The sequence below is a fragment of the Corythoichthys intestinalis genome, chromosome 6 (genome assembly GCF_030265065.1).
Source record: "Corythoichthys intestinalis isolate RoL2023-P3 chromosome 6, ASM3026506v1, whole genome shotgun sequence".
Classification (NCBI taxonomy): Eukaryota; Metazoa; Chordata; class Actinopteri; order Syngnathiformes; family Syngnathidae; genus Corythoichthys; species Corythoichthys intestinalis.
Window position 1 is genome coordinate 44,952,999 of NC_080400.1, and position 15,704 is coordinate 44,968,702.

Genomic DNA, 15,704 nt, shown 5'->3' on the forward strand with positions numbered 1-15,704 from the left:
TTTGACGGGGCTTTGGTTTTGTAATAGGGCTTTTAACCAGAAGGTGGTAGCAGTTGTCCAGCATTCTTCTCTGTCTACTCTAAATGATGAGACATGGTAACAAGGGCCACTAGGCCCCAAATTCGGATGAACTACAAGCTCAAGGTCACAAACTTTGTCATCTAATCCTTGATTAGTCAGGAATCTTATGATACGATGATCTTTCATTCTGCAGATTTATAGAGTTAATTGGTAGTTGGGTTTTAATGCCCCTTTTGCCCCATGCTAAGCTATGCATCTTCAGTAACATGCGCATTGCATAAACATTAGCTAATATAAATATCACACCACATTGTGTCCTTTATCAGCACTCTGTGTCAGTCAGTTTTGGAAACAAGCACCCTGCTAAAAGTTCGAAAGTGTAACCAATAAGATCCTTGAGGCAGGCTTACAGTTTGCATGTCATCATAATAAACATGTAAGTGTGAAGTTAAATTTCTGGATGCTGTATTCCTATTTCAGAATTCTATCAAAACTACTGTTTATGCACTGTTCGTTGTAATTATTAAAAGGTGCCAAGCACGTATTTATTACATATAAGCATGGCCTTTCACATAAAATGTGCTTTGTTCATTGGAACTTCAACTCAAAGGTATTTGAAGTGAAGCAAGCATCAAGTCAGTAAGTTTGGTTTCCATTCAACCACACCCCGAACACACACACACACACACGTGTGTAAAATACCATTTATTGTATCTGATGATACCAATGTTTTAATTTTTTGGGCAAAAATCCCAGAAGGTATGTTTTATACAAACACAATACTTTTATCAGTAAAAGAACAAAATATTGGTCATCTTAGTAGTTTAAATGCTTTCGTAATAATGTTGGTCAAGTTCCTTTTCATATCACATGAACGTGTGTTATAAATGGAGATTTGTAAACTTATCTGTTGAACACTGTTGCAACTGTGCAGCTTTGACTCCGATTGCTATCCTGCCTCGCTGCCAATGTGAGGCGGGGTTTTTAATTTCAAAGTGTAGCACATTTAAGACACACTTTCAAGTGACGCAAATTTGAATTATGTGTGATTAAATAACAATTTTCATGTATTGTGTGTGTTTACATCGAAATGTACATTAAAACTTCCGGTATTCGGTTCGACACAAACAGGAAGTTGCTTACGTACTTATACAAAACAAAAGCGGATGTGGTGCGTTGATAGAGAAATATGTAGCCGAATGAATGAAGTAGAAATACTTTGTGCTTCATATTCTAAAGAGAAGGTCGCACAATATTATTATAAAAAAAAAACTAGTTTTTAAAAAGTTGAAAACATAGCGAGAGGATAAGAGAGCTGGCTTTACACCTTAACCTGCAGCCAATCAGCGGTAGTGAGGAACACACATGGACAGACGGTGATATCTACGTCCACTGACGACGTGAGATCGTAGGAAACAAAGAAAACCGCTTGATTACCTTGGCACGTCTGTTTGGTCAGCGGAAGTGTTGTCAATCACGTTTTACGTTTGATTTTATGATTTTGAACTTATCTTGGGCGTGTTGAGGCTTGCTTTGTTGTTGAGCAACTCATTGGTTTGTTGCGACTTCGCCAAGCCGCTTTGTCAGTTTGTGTCGGACTCGGGAGACAGCGTCTACTTACGGTAAGATAAGAAAAAAAAACTCAAGTTGATACGACGACTCATCAGATGTCTAACATTTTAATGTAGTTTGCGGGAATTAGCGTTCTCCAAACGTGCTACTGATTATCTAGGGAGGCTAGCGCCGTTCCAGGATGAAACGCAGCTTTCCCCAAATTCCATTGAAGATATAGTCATATTTTCACTTTTTGGCCTTTGAAAAATACAGAAACTCAACCGAAGCAAAAACGTTTTCCGATTTCCAAAATCAATTTATACTTAAGGCGTGTAAAAAACAAAAAACAAAAAAAAAAATGCTGTTTATTTCAATACCAGTTAAGCGTGTTTTGTATTGTTCTAACTGAACAGGAAGTTGGCCGTGAGTAATTAGCTCAAGTAAAACCTCAGAATGTGTCTTTAGGTGAGGCGTTACCTATCCTTTTGAATCTGAGAATTTCTTCGTGGTTACTGATTAATTATAGTCTATGACTATTTGTTTGATACGCATTCATGAAATGAAAATGTATATTGTATATGTATAAAGTATATATTCTATAAGTTGAATGATTTTAATAATAGATTATATTAAGATGGAAATGTTTATTTTGTCTCAAACTATCAACTGTGAATATACAGTATCTATCTATATATACAGTGCCTTGCAAAAGTATTCGGCCCCCTTGAATCTTGCAACCTTTCGCCACATTTCAGGCTTCAAACATAAAGATATGAAATTTAATTTTTATGTCAAGAATCAACAACAAGTGGGACACAATCGTGAAGTGGAACAACATTTATTGGATAATTTAAACGTTTTTAACAAATAAAAAACTGAAAAGTGGGGCGTGCAATATTATTCGGCCCCTTTACTTTCAGTGCAGCAAACTTACTCCAGAAGTTCAGTGAGGATCTCTGAATGATCCAATGTTGTCCTAAATGACCGATGATGATAAATAGAATCCACCTGTGTGTAATCAAGTCTCCGTATAAATGCACCTGCTCTGTGATAGTCTCAGGGTTCTGTTTAAAGTGCAGAGAGCATTATGAAAACCAAGGAACACACCAGGCAGGTCCGAGATACTGTTGTGGAGAAGTTTAAAGCCGGATTTGGATACAAAAATATTTCCCAAGCTTTAAACATCTCAAGGAGCACTGTGCAAGCCATCATATTGAAATGGAAGGAGCATCAGACCACTGCAAATCTACCAAGACCCGGCTGTCCTTCCAAACTTTCTTCTCAAACAAGGAGAAAACTGATCAGAGATGCAGCCAAGAGGCCCATTATCACTCTGGATGAACTGCAGAGATCTACAGCTGAGGTGGGAGAGTCTGTCCATAGGACAACAATCAGTCGTACACTGCACAAATCTGGCCTTTATGGAAGAGAGGCAAGAAGAAAGCCATTTCTCAAAGATATTCATAAAAAGTCTCGTTTAAAGTTTGCCACAAGCCACCTGGGAGACACACCAAACATGTGGAAGAAGGTGCTCTGGTCAGATGAAACCAAAATTGAACTTTTTGGCCACAATGCAAAACGATATGTTTGACGTAAAAGCAACACAGCTCATCACCCTGAACACACCATCCCCACTGTCAAACATGGTGGTGGCAGCATCATGGTTTGGGCCTGCGTTTCTTCAGCAGGGACAGGGAAGATGGTTAAAATTGACGGGAAGATGGATGCAGCCAAATACAGGAACATTCTGGAAGAAAACCTGTTGGTATCTGCACAAGACCTGAGACTGGGACGGAGATTTATCTTCCAACAGGACAATGATCCAAAACATAAAGCCAAATCTACAATGGAATGGTTCAAAAATAAAGGTATCCAGGTGTTAGAATGGCCAAGTCAAAGTCCAGACCTGAATCCAATCGAGAATCTGTGGAAAGAGCTGAAGACTGCTGTTCACAAACACTGTCCATCCAACCTCACTGAGCTCGAGCTGTTTTGCAAGGAAGAATGGGCAAGAATGTCAGTCTCTCGATGTGCAAAACTGATAGAAACATACCCCAAGCGACTTGCAGCTGTAATTGGAGCAAAAGGTGGCGCTACAAAGTATTAACGCAAGGGGGCCGAATAATATTGCACGCCCCACTTTTCAGTTTTTTTATTTGTTAAAAAAGTTTAAATTATCCAATAAATTTTGTTACACTTCACGATTGTGTCCCACTTGTTGTTGATTCTTGACAAAAAATTAACATTTTATATCTTTATGTTTGAAGCCTGAAATGTGGCGAAATGTTGCAAGGTTCAAGGGGGCCGAATACTTTTGCAAGGCACTGTATGTGTGTGTGTGTGTGCGTGTGTGTGCGGAAAACACAGACAAGACTGAAAAGGCAGTTTCTGCTCTTGCAGCCCTCATTAAAATAAACTGTTGTATTTTAAGCCAAAAGAACTGTTGTGGTTGATAGAACAATATGTCTATATGCTGTATTCGCAGATTCATGGCGTATTAAGCCCCCAAACTAATTTTAATGTGTCCGTTTTTCCCTGGAAACCCCGTTTACAGACATCGCGCAACCGCTTTTGTTCCAACCCAGCCATAAAAAGAAGGTAAGTATATTTCTTATTCAAAATGTCTGTCATTTTTAGCTTAGAATCATTAATTGATGTCTAATATTTCGTTAAAAAAAAAAAAAAAAAGACTTTAAAAAATTATTCACTCCCATATTTTAAACTTTTAAAACAAATTACGTCACAATGAAAAAATGGCGTCTGTATATAAGTCATAGATATCAGCCTTATAACTATGGCTTAATATTCTCTTTTTTTCTTTTACTGTCGCATTTTCCCCGATATGTTAGATGATAAATAATGAAAAATTGAAAAAAAAAAAAAAGTTTAATAGGATAAATATATGAAAAAGACCATTTCGACCACTCCTTGATGTCTGCGATTTCTGCATCGCGACCCTTGTTATAGTACCATGTTTCACCCATAAAATCCCCAAGAAATCCGGCTATGGCCATTCACATTTGTGTCTTGACACTCGATGATACATGCTACATGGAGTTTTGGATCGAAAAGAAGTAAGTACGCGATAATATCTGGTTAAAATCATGGCGTCTTTAATTCTGCTCTCGCGTGCTCTCACCTCTAGTTAGGGTTTTGCTGTTTAATTTTTTTTTTTTTTTAAATTCCCCTAATGTTAAAAAAAATATTCCCCCAGAAAATAGATATTTTAAGCTTTCCAATGATGTATCACACATGAATATAGGACAGTTTTGAAATTTGGTCAAATTGGGGGTCTTACAGCGGAACTCCAAGTCACCTGAATGTTTTCTGCCATATATATAAATATATAAAATAGAGCTGAAACGAATACTCGAGCAACTCGAGTTTAAAAACTGATCCGTGTAATTTTAGTCACCTCAAGGAATCGTTTAATTTTGCCTGCTCTAAGCATCACATTTTGCCCGGACTACTTTTAATGCGGGACAACGCGCTGACGACACATGCGTAGAGGAAGAAGCAATTAAAAAAAAAAAAAAAAAAAACTCACTGCAGCTGACAGCCGCTACAAACTACGCCGACGCTGCTAAAAACTACGCCCGCATGATGCTAGTGTGGTAGCAGGTAGTGTCCGATGCGTCTCATAGATATCGCATGCATTTAGGACTAGATGCGAAATGACAGACTCGGCCACGATTGGGCAGCGCTAGTAAACAGCTGCCATCTTTAAGCAGTAGACTTCTCATCGCTAATAAATATAACGTTACTGTCACTCGCTCACGTAACGTTAGCCCTTCGGAGGGCTAGGTTTCTATTGATTATGACCACTGTCGATGCGTGGCTAACGTGTCTTACATACAGGCTTTATTTAATCTGTAAAAACACAGCGCTGTAGAGTGATGAGGGTGTAAAATTAAAACATAATAAAGCTAACTGTCCGTTTTAGCTCAGTAGTCATTGCTGAATAAAACACCAAGTAGCACTGGTCCCTAATGTGCTCCAATACAGCGGGTATCATACATTTATTTTGAACACTGAACTGAACTGAACACATTATTTCAATAATACATTTATTAAAAGTTTGAGTTACACATTTTTTAAAGCAACGGAAGAGTATACCGGTAGTCCCCAGGTTATGACTTACTCAACTTACGTCATTTCGACTACGACTCCAGAGTCTCGGCCGCCATTTTGTCTCCAGTCGTATTTTGTTTGCTTTTTAGTCGCGTAAACAGTACCTTATTGCAGGGGTTCCCAACCTATTCCACTAAGGCACACTGTGGGTGCAGGATTTCATTCTTACCAAACAAGATGACAACACTTTTTCCCCAATCTGGTGTTTTACAAGTGCAATCAGTTGATTGCAGTCAGGTGTGGCTTGTTTTAGCAGAAGCCTCATTGGTTCAACTGTCTCTGCTGGATCGGCTGGAACAAAAACCAGGACCCACAGTGTGCCTTGAGGACTGGGTTGAAAACCCCTGCCTTATTGTATCTCACAGCATCTTATTTTTTACTTTACTTTATTAATATGATGCGTTCTGTCCTCACTAAAGGTGAAGTTGTTCAGCTTGACAGACAGCAAATTAGGCAATTGTGGTTTTTGAAGCTTTTGACTTCCTTCATGTTTGATAATTTGTAAAGCTGTAACACACATGTACACTTATGTTCAAAACAACACGCATGTTAACAGTAGAACACTTGACACAAAACAACTGGAGTTCAAACATCCATCTATTCTGATATGTAAATTTAGTATATTAAATTAGCCTAACAAAAGTCAGCTAGCATAAATGCTACAAATGCTAACGTATTTACAATTCTCATAGCAAATCGTTCTCACACATCTCCACAAACTATAGCTCTAAACTTAATTACAAATGCATACACAATCATATTAGCCGAAACAACTTACAGCCATATAAAGGCCAAACCAGAGCGCAGCTTAGTCAGACGAGTGTGATCCTCAGTCATAAGGTGACACAGTCTAGTCAGACCCAAAGCTGCCACCAGAGGGAAGTGTATCCTACATCAGTAAAAAAATGCAATACCTTTGGACTTTTTGAATAGTTATTTTGAGATTTAGAGGTATTTAAAGGGTTAATTCCGACATACGTAGAACTTCGGGTTAGGTCGCCAGGGTAGGAACCTTACTTGTTCGTAACCCGGTACTAAAAGTATTACGCAGTCTGTGAAATGTGGCAGAAAATCATAAAACCTATATTTTTTGTGCATGTGTTCCAAGGTGACTGACTATCCTGACACAAAGAATTCAGAACTCGACCTGAGAATTCTACTGGAAAACATGAAGGTATTCACTAGTGATGTCTGATACGGCTATTTTTGGAGTATTGGAGCGTATCAAATTTAGCCACAAGATTGGATCCGATCCAGTAATCGCGTGTTTTCAGTACCATTGTGCTTTTCGGCTGCTGTAAATACAACCATGGCAAATATGTCCACTGAGTGAGACCACTGCTCTTTAGAAACTAATGATAGAAGCAATGCCTCGTGTAATATTCTTGAGGAGGTACTAGTAAAACTCCGTTCAATACAAATAATATGATTTTATGCTATATTTTTACCTGGCTAAAATACATTTATCGGATTGTTATGGACAAAACATAAACCAGGCTGAAAATCGAAACCATTAATTTTTAAAAATATTTTTTTATATGAACTGGTTATGACCGGCTTCACCTCGAGATGAACAAATTGAGTTCTGCTGTCAACCTGTATAGCTATTCTAAAATGTGAGTTGAAAAACATATTTTGTTTAGTTTTCGGATTTATTCCCACAGGTACATATGAATTAAGATGTTATTTTTTTTTTTGTTTCTTGCCATATTTGTAGATGTTGGAAAACAACACTGACTCCAGTCACTCTAATGAATTGTCATATTTCAAACCTACAGTAAGTGATGGAACCGTTTTGGGGCAAATGAGGCTTCAGACATCATCAGTCACGGGACGATTTTCACTTGATAGAGGTCCCGGCATTTAACATGCGATTGTTCATTAGAGTGACATAAACTTCGGAGCTTTGATATTGATTTGCCCATCTCTAAAAGATGTCTGCTGCTGCACTGCTATCATAATGGGCTAGACTGTAATCCAGTGGTTCTTAACCTGGGTTCGATCAAACCCCAGGCATTCGGTGAGTAAGTCTAAGGGGTTTGGCGAAGGTAAAGAAACGCAGAACCTATTTTCGTATCCTGATCAAATCTAGGAAAAGTGGCTTTTTAGACCAGGTTTTTGACTGTTTTGCTCACAATTTACAGGCTTAATTCATTTGCTTTACCTGATCGTCTTCGATCTGATGGGAGGAGGAACTGGTTTGCTCAGTGGAAGGTTGACTCACACTTGGTATGGTGGAATACAGCAGACCAATGGGCCGCGTGGTCTCAAATCTTGACCTGTTTTTAAAAAATGCTGTAAAAATGAAAATAATTTTGTTCGGAAATTACCAAATGATTAGCTTGCTAGCTAAGCTGTATTGGTTTAGAATTTGAAAAAAAAATTGCTTTATTATCGAATTCTGAAGGGTTCGACGAATTCACATGTGAAACTTGTGGGGATCGGTACCTTTAGCAAGGTTAAGAACCACTGCTGTAATCTGACAATAGCAACACCTCAATTTAGCTGGCCATATTTTCATTTGTTACCTAAGGTGGTATACAGCCACTGAAGTAGTTATAAAAGTTAAAGAATACAAATACATAAAATAAAAATCAACTGATTAGAGGGAAAAAAATTTGATGCTGTCACTAGGAAATCCCTCTGACATCATACTGGGAATTACTATGGAATTCCAACCTGATCCAATAAGAATACATTACCACTTTTTCTGCGACACCCCACTGCTAGTGTTAATTTATCTTCGCGCGCTTGAGCCACCTTGTCTTTGTAAATGTGTACTTTAGAAAACACAATTTCCAGCTTCTGTATATTCTGACCAGGACAGGAAAATAAATCTGGACTCTACTGTCGTGGATGCGACACCCAATTTACAGAAGGCAATTTTGAAGTGGCTATCAAGTAGCTCCCATTGGGATCAAAAGTGTGCTTGTCTCTCCTCATCTTCACCCTTCCTCTTTGCCTTTTTCTCTCTGCCTGGCTCCTTGCAGCGGCTGTTTTCTTGTGGTAACTGGGACGCTAGGCTGTTTTTCTCCTCCTTTGCGTCACAAGCTGGAATTTACTGACTCATCACACACACACACACGCACATAAGAACTCTTTGCTGTGTCTGTCTTATTCCACAATCATCTTGCTGTTGACTGTTTACTGACCTTATTTGGACTAAGGAATAAATATTCCTACTCTCACTGTTACAGCAGTGATTGTGTGTTCACATTTGTATGTGACAGACTGCTGACTGCTTGGTGAAATGCTTTTATGGTAAGCTGTTGTTTGACATGGGCACTTCTTAAGTGCTTGTTTCTGATGTGTTTGGTCTTTTCTCAGGTTTCCCATTACTCTTTTGGTTTAAATATCACTGGACCTGTACAACGATACAATTACAAATTATTTCCAACATGGAAATAATGGAATGCATTTCACGTCCCTCCTTTTCCACATTGCAGTCTGATAACAGATATCGACACAAGCATGCACACGCAAGCGCACACACGAGGCACGCACAATAAATTTGTTTTCCAATGAGTAGCAAAAATGTAATTCATACATTAGTAACTTTAGACATTACATATTGGAATGAAAGTACATCTTTCCCCACAACCGGTAGGCACCATTAAATGTCTATAATATATGACAGAATTTATTAGGCCTTGTCCATACATAATAGGGCTTTTGTAGGACTGACTTTCCTCTGCCCTCTGTCTAAATAATACTGCCCAACCTTTAGATTGTCTATTAGTACACACTGTGTTGAGATCAGAGTGTGGCAACCGGTGTAATAGGAATGCAGCAACAATGAAGCAGCAGCTCAGTGTCTGGTTTAAGTGTTGCTGACTAGCTTATATTATTATTAGGAAAAAAAAAAAAAACATTTTTTTTTTCAGCTGATTGGAAGTAGCAGATAAGCCGTTGTGTTTCACGTGCTAACTAAAAACTTGGACATACATACTGTGCAGTTGAATATGGTGGAACAGACAAAAATGAAGGTAGGAAGAAAAAAATCTTCAATGGAGAACTTGTCTCCTTCGTGTAGTGCTTTACCAGTGTTCTTAAATCAACATTGTCATCTTTTTAGATGTGCCGTTCTGTTTTTCATCCAAATGTACGAAATATTTCAGATAGATTGTTATAAATAGGTGTTTATTCTCGATTGAAAGGGACATTTGTTTCCACAGCCTTATATGTCAGGTTGCCACATTCCACCATCACACAGAAAACGAACAATCACAAAAAAGATGGGGGGGGGTTGTTAAGAATGGTAATGAAAGACTGATTAGAGTCCGAGACTATTGATTTGGCAAGACGGGCTATTGCTCAGTTATTCAGTTGTATGATGTTTGGCATGGGGGAGCAGATGATTTTATACAGTTTTTTTTTTTTCGAATGTTGACTAACAGCATGACAGAAAACAAGTGGAACAATACAACAGAATGGACTGAATGATAGTCTTGTACAGCAGCGGCATCAGAAGTTGATGGGTGACATAGAGGGCACCGACGGTACGGAGAACATGAAGCATAAGCCATATATTTAAAAAAAAAAAAAAAAGGAAGGCAAATTGATTTTTTTTTTTTTTTTACTGCTTTAACAGAAATGTGAGTGTTAAATGTGTCAAAAATATTATATTAAACTAATTAAAGGGCCCTAAATGTAAGACTTTGTAAAATCAGCAAATATCTTAAACATTGTCTAAAAATAATATGAAAAATGTGCATTATACTTCAGTAATTACTGTAAAAAATGTTTTTTGTATTGACTGCATTTGATCACTTTGTGTGCTCTTTGTTTCAGGAGTCACATTCTCCCTGGTAGTGGAGCATGAGTGTGTTCACCTGCATCTTTGCCAATGACTTAACATCAAGATTTACCGCTTACTCACTAGGGTCTACAGTGCATCCATTGCCTTCATCCCCTTCCCTTAAAATCACATCACAATGGGCCAGAAGATTGCAGTGAGCCTTAAGTCAGAGGATGTAGCTGGGGTGCCTTCATATGGGCCGTTGCGACCTGAATTACAAGAGCCAGATTTCTGCCGGCCACCTAGACTGGATTTACTTCTGGACATGCCCCCAGCCAGTCCTGAGATTCGGCTACGCCATGCCTGGAACCCTGATGATCGATCTCTAAATGTCTTCGTTAAAGAAGATGAGAAGCTGACGTTTCACCGGCACCCAGTGGCACAGAGTACAGACTGTATCCGAGGCAAAATGGGTTACACCAAGGGTCTCCATGTTTGGAAGATTCATTGGCCAGCAAGACAGAGAGGGACCCATGCTGTTGTAGGAGTGGCTACGATTGAAGCACCTTTACACTCGGTGGGTTATACTGCTTTAGTAGGATCAGATTCAGAGTCTTGGGGCTGGGATCTGGGTCGAAACAGACTGTACCATGATGAAAAAAATCGCCCGGATTCTTCGACGGCACCCACATACCCCAGCTTCCTGGAGCCAGATGAAACCTTTGTACTCCCAGACTCCCTGGCAGTAATACTAGATATGGATGAGGGCTCACTGAGCTTTATGGTAGATGGACAGTATCTTGGAGTAGCGTTTCGAGGCTTAAAAGGCAAGAGTCTGTATCCCATCGTCAGTGCTGTGTGGGGACACTGTGAAGTGACTATTCACTACGTCAACGGACTAGATCGTAAGTTCCACTCTCACAAAACTTATCAAAAGATGAGTTATTTCTATATACCTGCTGTGGTATACAGGGGCTTGAAGAGAAAGTGCCCTAAATCCTTTAGCAAACTTGAGGTTGCCCTGATGAGACATTTTAGCCAATAAACATATTTCTTAGATATCAAAATAAATTGTAAAATAAAAGCAATGAAGAATATTTATTGCTCTGATGTATTAACTTTAAATTCGTACCAATATATAAAATATAAATAAACCTCCGCGACCCTCGTGAGGAAAAGTGGCATGGAAAATGAATGAATGAATATAAATAAACCACACTTAATCCCTGTATGCTAATTAATTTGGGAAAATCAAAATGCATATACTATTCTTCTAAACAAAAATTGTGGTTAGGGTATAGCTTGTAAGAATTAATGCATAACTTATAGATATGATTTTTTTTCTCTTCATACGCTAATCTGATTGAGAATGTTATACTTTGCCGTGGCTTTTTTTCCCCCCTCTTTTAAGTTGCCCCGGGCAATCCGGAAATATGTTGTGAGACCTGAGTCAAATATTGTCTCATGAATAGTATGCCCATTCAAAAACGATAAATAAAAATCACCTTTCAAAAAAGGCTTTTCCTCTCCACCCATGGATTGTACACTTCACTAGTTTGCAAATTAAAAATTGCACTTTAAGCTCAAAATGATAGTATGCACATACAATTCATTGATGGAAATTGATTTTTCATGCAAATGCTTAACGGTAATAATATAAATGTACCTGTTGTTGAGACTCCTTAAAAGCTCTAAACCAACATCTGAGCTGGCTGATGTTAACAGAGACCGTTAGCCTGTCAGTTTTTTTCGTTGTTCATGTTATTTCTAAATTCTGGTTTCTACATGTAGCCTTAGGCATGGATGAGTAAATGAGGAAGCGAGGGGCAAACACATCTGTTTTACCATGGTTGTCTATGGGACGATATTTGCTGTTCTTGGCTCAGCCAGTTACCCACATAGTAGGTCTCTGCGTGTGAAAATATAATATTAACCCTGCAACTTTAGTGAAACACTGACATTATGGCATTAAGGGGCCTTCAGAAAGTTTTCCCAAAGCTGGACAATAGGATGAGAAATCGCTTAGCTGATGGTTGTAGTATTTTCTTTTCACAATGCAACAAAAAAATGTAGTTGTGCTTGCACACTCTGATATTATACAATTAAACAGAACGTGTAGAAATCGTAAGGACCCGTCTGCGTGAGATCTGTTCTGTCCGAACAAGAAACAATACTGACTGCTACCAAGAGACTTTGCAGTCCACTGTAGCCCGATTTGTTATTGTTGAATTGTTATATTAGCATTCTCAATGACGACAAGACTTGTGGCACTTCAGCTAATGACAACACACTGAGTCAACTTTACTAAACTGAAAGAAAATAATTGGAGAATGGAAACATTCCACAAATGGTGACTGCCCCATGCTTTTTTGTCATGTCAAATTGACGTTTGACTTGCTTTCTCTAGTTTCCCTTTGTATGAGCACCAATCTGGTTTTTCTAGCCTTTCTTGTTTTTGTTTATACTGGTTGTGGAGACGTGTTGTTAGAATTGCCATTAATGTAGAATGTGATGTGATTTGTTGCCTCAGATCTCAAGTAGCTGTTTAATTTGATTTTGACACCATGTAGGTAAGCTTATGTTTGTCTCTAAAATCCAAAGGTCTAATGAATGCATTTTAAGAATTTATGAACTGCAACTCAAGACCACCGCTGCCATAAAATTGATGACCGTAATTGTTAAGTGATGGAACAGCTATTAAGTCAGGCAGTCCTATGTTGGTTAAATTATCACACATTTATAGTTTGGACCTCATCATGTTATCCTATGCATTTTTCATCTTGCAGCGGAACCCCTCCCCCTCATGGATCTATGTAGAAGAGTAACTCGCCTGACTTTGGGAAGAGAGCGTATTCATCACATTGACACGCTCCCGCTGCCTCAGACTCTCAAGAACTACCTCCAATACCAGTGAAAATACATACACTACCGTTCTCCCAAACTCAGCTAAATTTTAAACACCAGGTATCTGCCGGCGGTGTCAACATGGATGTTGACGGTGACTACAGGTTAAACATGAATATGATACTAACAGTGTTTTTAATGTCCGGGTTTTTGTCTCTTCATGGACATAATTTTACTGTAGCAGTTTATAAATGCCATAGAGATTAAGATCTGTCTTCTGCTCCTTACAGACGCATGCAAATGAGTTTCAATGAACGTACCTCAATGCCTTAATGATAGGAAAATTTAATTGGACAAGAATGGCATCAAGCCACTTGAAACAGATTTTAGCAATATTGTGAGAAGCGGTGCTCAAAAAGCCAATTCAGAGGGAATTTGGTTCCAAGTCATGTCCAAAATATATGTACATTTGGAATGCATGGATGTATTTAATGTATCACAGCTGTACTTGCCTGCTGGCAGACAAATATTGCTTTTTACCCCTTCTCTATTTAGTCTTCACTATGTGCAATCCTTCCACATTTTACATTGGCTCATTCATTGCAACCCCTCGAGACCTGATGAACTCGTGGATGGACTATGTGACACACTTGCGCCTCAATGACTGATTTTAAGGTCTTTGACTTTGAGATCTAATGTGCCTTTTAAGATGTTTTTTAAAAACATGAACAAGCACCAGGCACTTCCTGTTTTTTTTTTTTTTTTTTTTTTTTTTTTTTTTAAATGCTGCTTTTCTCATTACTTGTTCTTAAAAAATTTTTAGCCTTAGTTTTTACATGTTAGGACTTTTTTTTTTTTTTTTTTTTAATGCATATTTTGGGATTTGTCTGCAGGATAGGATGTCTCGCAGGAATCAGTTTCAGGACACGAGTCTTTTGATTGTGAATAAGAATAAACTTGGCCAAACTCACACCTCTTCACAATGTGTGCTCTCTCAATATCATGACACAATTTCACACAAACATACGATTGCAGAATCCCCCCCCCCCCCCCCCTTCATCTTGAGAGTGCTCTTACTGAGGACAATGAACCCTCTCATTTCTCTAAAAAAGCTGAACACTGGTCCTGTCCAAACATATATCTAACCGTGTCTACTTAAATAGTGTCAATTCCACTGGCCTACAAAATTTTTGAAAATATCTGCTTCAGAGATAAAAATGGCTAAATCGTACTTGCTGTGGTGACATGGATTGGAAAAAGATTTTAGTGCTGGCTTGCTAAAATGTTGAAGAGATTTAAAAGTATGATTACTAGGACACATTGGTGTAATTATATAGGTTTTCAAGTTGCTACGTTTGACGTGATGGATATATTGGGGTGTGTGCCACTGCTTATGAAATGTGTGTACATAACTGCTTTTTGTCCACTTCCAAAACACCATGATTTATGCAATACATTGAAAATGGCATATTGTCAAAGCTCTTGCCTGGACGATTATATTGTTAAATGGTAGATATTTTTTAGGTAGATGTTTTTACCCAGAAATAGCGATTTCCATTTCAATTAATACCAATTTAATAATAAAAATAAAAACTTGTCTAATAATTAGTAACGATACCTCATTGTGTAATATTTATAATTCAAGCAGGACATTCAATGAGTATGGAAAAGTCCGTCAACATTTACATCCAAACCTGATCACCACACCCACAGCAGCACCTAAGTACCAAATACTACTGTAGTGTGTTTGGCAGGGAGATTGACTCTGATAGATCTCGCAGTACTGCTGCCATCTTTTGGTCATGTATGGTTTTTGCTAACTATTTTGTATAATGCTCTGGGAATAAATTGACCTGAATGAGAGTACAACTATTTACAGATTTTGTTAACCCATATTTCGTCTCTTTGGGAATAACAGAAAATGTAATGTGGGTATTTTTTGGTCAGCACGTCTGCCACACAAATCTGACCTTCAAGTGTTTAGTTTGGTTGCAAGGTATTCCTTTTCCTCCCAGTCATCTCATCTGAAAACCATGCATGTTATTTTAATAGAAAAATCTGTTTTCTACTGTCCGATTTACTACAATAGCTATAATGCTGGCCTTTAGTTTTTGTCCCCCCCACCCACACACACACACAGACACACACACATTTGTCATACAAAAAAATGTCCCCATTCCCACCCCCTGAGAAATGTTTCTAGAGGCACCACCGGTTTGGTTTGTCAATTTATGCAGTGACGTTGGCTGGGCGTTACCTTACCCTGCCAAGGCAGCTCTTTTTTTTGCTATGTACAAGAGACATGGCACATCAGTTTGGTCTTCCATGGTTTCAATTTGATTTCCACAATAAACCATGTACTCTTAGATTTTTCACACAAAAACTGCAGTTATTGTTAACCAGTGCGCTCATTTGA

The 15,704-nt window shown here is 38.4% G+C and overlaps 1 protein-coding gene across 3 annotated transcripts; it reads left to right on the forward strand.

Annotated features, from left to right (window-relative positions):
- The first annotated feature begins 1,189 nt into the window (after window positions 1–1,189).
- Window positions 1,190–14,319, forward strand: LOC130917028 (SPRY domain-containing SOCS box protein 4-like). 3 transcript variants are annotated; one of them, XM_057838076.1, is made up of 6 exons: window positions 1,190–1,643; window positions 4,130–4,173; window positions 6,815–6,880; window positions 7,424–7,483; window positions 10,498–11,349; window positions 13,231–14,319. In XM_057838076.1, exons 5-6 carry the CDS (start codon window positions 10,641–10,643, stop codon window positions 13,356–13,358), a joined length of 837 nt encoding a protein of 278 aa, XP_057694059.1. In that variant the 5' UTR covers window positions 1,190–1,643; window positions 4,130–4,173; window positions 6,815–6,880; window positions 7,424–7,483; window positions 10,498–10,640; the 3' UTR covers window positions 13,359–14,319. The 3 variants fall into 3 exon arrangements, with proteins under 3 accessions (XP_057694059.1, XP_057694058.1, XP_057694057.1); XM_057838075.1 differs by lacking the exon at window positions 7,424–7,483 and having other exon boundaries at window positions 4,061–4,173; window positions 13,231–14,318; XM_057838074.1 differs by lacking the exon at window positions 7,424–7,483 and having other exon boundaries at window positions 13,231–14,318.
- The last annotated feature ends 1,385 nt before the right edge of the window (window positions 14,320–15,704 follow it).

What these genes read in the sequence shown, in the direction of transcription:
- LOC130917028 (XM_057838076.1), top strand. Translation starts at nt 10,641, where the DNA reads ATGGGCCAGAAGATTGCAGTGAGCCTTAAGTCAGAGGATGTAGCTGGG. An exon ending in CTACGTCAACGGACTAGATC is followed by an intron (nt 11,350 to 13,230) that starts GTAAGTTCCACT and finishes TTCATCTTGCAG; the next exon opens with CGGAACCCCTCCCCCTCATG.